A 2,993-nucleotide genomic window follows, 5' to 3' on the forward strand; every position below is an offset into this window, starting at 1 on the left:
CTTGTCTCTGCAGGAGGCTGAAATGGTGTTTTCTTTTGAAACTCACTGATAAATTTTCAGTATGTTTCAAGTGTATTTCTATTATGACACTAATCAAGTGTTCACCATCTCTTATCACTTCAGCCTAATTTATTACAACAAAGTTTGTTTCAAGTGAAAGCATTTTATGTCCATCTGTAACGTAGCCTTCATTGTTTGGAACCATTCCATGCTGACTTTCAGAGTGTATTTGAATGAAAAGTTTGAATGTTAAGCTGCTGGTCATTGAAGCAATGTCAAGCAATGAATAGTTTGGAAATTTATAAGTTACTTATTCCTTATTTTATGTTTTCTTCCATAAAACCAAATATGTTATAGATGGCAACCAGCAAGTCTTGAGCTTGGGTATGGACATGCAGTTAGAATGGCTGACACTAGAAGACTTTCAGAAGCATCTTGATGGAGAGGATGAGAATCATATGTCAGCAGAGCCGATATCGAGTAGTGAGTAGTTGCTGGGAGGAGGGGGCATTTCTTGGCTGGTGTTTTCAAGTGAAATATCCTGTAACTGCATTGAATATATTTTATAGCTCTTCTGAGGGATGCTGTTAAAAGTGGAGATTATATGACAGTAAAGATGGCACTTTCTTCAAGTGAGGAATATAATCTGGATCAAGAGGTAATTTTTCTGTAGTGGAAGTATTGGGGGGGAAGTACAAATTGGGATTGTTTGCAAAGTTTTCCACTCTTGCTAGTTGCAGATTTGTCTCACCTTGGAAGAAAAGCACAGGGTGAGAAAAGGGAGTACAGAATTTGAGGCTTCAATATTTGTTCTTCATTTCTTCCAAAGAAAAAAGGAAAGTTGATTGAAGCATCCAAGTAGCCAGATTTGCCCACTGGATTTCTAAATTTAATATTCAGTTAACTTTCCATGGTATAAGGAATGATGATACTCATCAGGTCAAGTGGCTGAACTACGTAAAGTTTCTATATATGCACACAACAAAAGTTCTGTGTGTCAGGCTGGGGCCGCTTCACTCCATGAATTAGTTTTCTGTTGGTTTTTTATTGGCTGTGTTTTTCTTTCAAGGATCTGTTGTCCTCTTAAATAGTACTGGAGTTCCATTTTTGAATATTAAAATCCCCCATATCAGTATTTTCACTGGTGATCTTATGTAATTGTATAATGTAGCATTTTGAGAACTACACATTATGCTAAGACTTCTGTAGCATGGTAGAGAAGATGCCAGATGAACTACTGAGGCAAGCATGTGTTCTCTGGATTGTAGTGTCTGGTGGAAAATGGAAGAATGTGTGAGGAGACTGGCCACTCAGTTTCTTTATACTTGCACACTGATAAAATCCGAAAGTGGTGATTTTTCCTCCACTGGCTGCTGATTTATTTTTCCACTGTCTTGCTCTTCTCCCCACTCCCAAATACTTTTCTGTCTTTCTTCCTAGCTCATTTTGTTTTTCCTCCTTCTTTTTCTTGTCCTTGGAATGTTACAAGTTTTGCAGGTTATGAAGCTCAGAGTGTGAGGCTTGTGGACAAGAGATGTGGGAGGTGATAGTTTGTCGGTATCTGGCAGCTGTGTATGTGTGAATTGTGAATTCCTCTGCCAGGGAGGGGAATCTTTGTGAAACTGTCGGCGCACTTGCAATTTTCGCCTTGCAGCTTTGATTTATCTTAAAAGTATTATTTTTTTTTTTCCTTCTTTCTTTTTTAATCACAATGATTCTTGCTTCAGGACTCAAGTGGAATGACCCTAGTAATGCTTGCTGCTGCTGGTGGGCATGATGACCTTCTCAGAGTGCTAATCAGGAAAGGAGCTAAAGTTAATGGTAGACAGAAAAATGGAACAACTGCATTGATACATGCAGCTGAAAAGGTAGGATTGGCTATTGGCTGTATTTGTGGTGCACTTTTTTTTCTCTTGGATAATACTTAAAAGGTAGTTAGCAGGAGATATATATGGTGGGGTGACCTTAACTGGATAATTTCAACAGGTGTGATTACTGTAGTGAAAATAAATTGTGATCACAACCCTACCTGAGTAGAGAATATTGTAGGGCTACCTAAGGGAAAGTGGAGGCAAAGGATATCTCTGAATTTGTCATGGGGGCTGAAGTTCATATGTTAGAATTGCTTGTTTGGATCCTGTGTAGCCAGAGATCATAACTTGGAAGACCTAGAGAAAGACTCTGACTAAGCAGGGTTTACTATTTGAGAGCTGGGAGATAGAGATAGTGGCAATGTCTTCTCAAACTAAGACCTACTAGACTATTAAGTTAGGACTTTTCGTGGGTGCACTCTTTTCTTCAAGTTGGTTCATGTGTTTTCCCATGTACAGTAGATGCAAGGCCAAAAGGGAGCTTGATTCCAGCTTGGTGATTAATGCAAACATACTGTTTTCTTCCTGTGGCGTTCACTACTGCAAGATTTAGAAAAAAGTAAGAATCATAAATACTCATTGCTATCTATTTGCCTGAGTCTGAGTTGCTCTTTATTAGCCATGGGAGAGAACAATACTAAGTGTCATGCCAGATGCTGTGGATTTTACTGATGGTTTTTAAGTAAATGGAATTTTATATTCTGAAACAAAATGAGACTATTTGCTGCTTAATTGCTTTGTGGGTTTGTGGGGCTTTTTTTTCAGAATTTTCTAACAACAGTAGCTATTCTTCTGGAAGCTGGGGCATATGTGAACATGCAGCAGAGCAGTGGTGAGACAGCTTTAATGAAGGTAAATTCAGTGTTTATCCTGACATGTTTTAGTAGTAAAACCTTTTTGCAAATCAATAAAACTTAAAAGCTTATTTGTAGAGTTGATTTTAGGGAACATGTACCAATACTACTCAGTTATTCTAGGCAGTGTTTTAAATAATTTTTTTTTTTTTTAGTATACTATCAGATCTAAACAATAAATGCAGATGCTGTCAGTGCTAAATGTGGCTCATCATAATTTTCCATTGTTTGTTGTTTCAAAACTGAGATAATCTGGTTGTCAGCAGGA

The 2,993-nt window shown here is 37.8% G+C and overlaps 1 protein-coding gene across 1 annotated transcript in view; it reads left to right on the top strand.

Annotated features, from left to right (window-relative positions):
• Positions 1 to 2,993, top strand: part of MPHOSPH8 (M-phase phosphoprotein 8) — a gene marked incomplete at its 5' end in the record, with an annotated part of 22,485 nt that overhangs the window by 10,525 nt on the left and 8,967 nt on the right. Inside the window, 4 exon segments of the mRNA XM_008937121.1 lie at positions 358 to 483; positions 570 to 658; positions 1,728 to 1,868; positions 2,637 to 2,723. Of these exon segments, the coding sequence (XP_008935369.1) occupies positions 358 to 483; positions 570 to 658; positions 1,728 to 1,868; positions 2,637 to 2,723 (443 nt within the window).

Source organism: Merops nubicus, unplaced genomic scaffold (assembly GCF_000691845.1).
Source record: "Merops nubicus isolate BGI_N331 unplaced genomic scaffold, ASM69184v1 scaffold23413, whole genome shotgun sequence".
Lineage (NCBI taxonomy): Eukaryota > Metazoa > Chordata > Aves > Coraciiformes > Meropidae > Merops > Merops nubicus.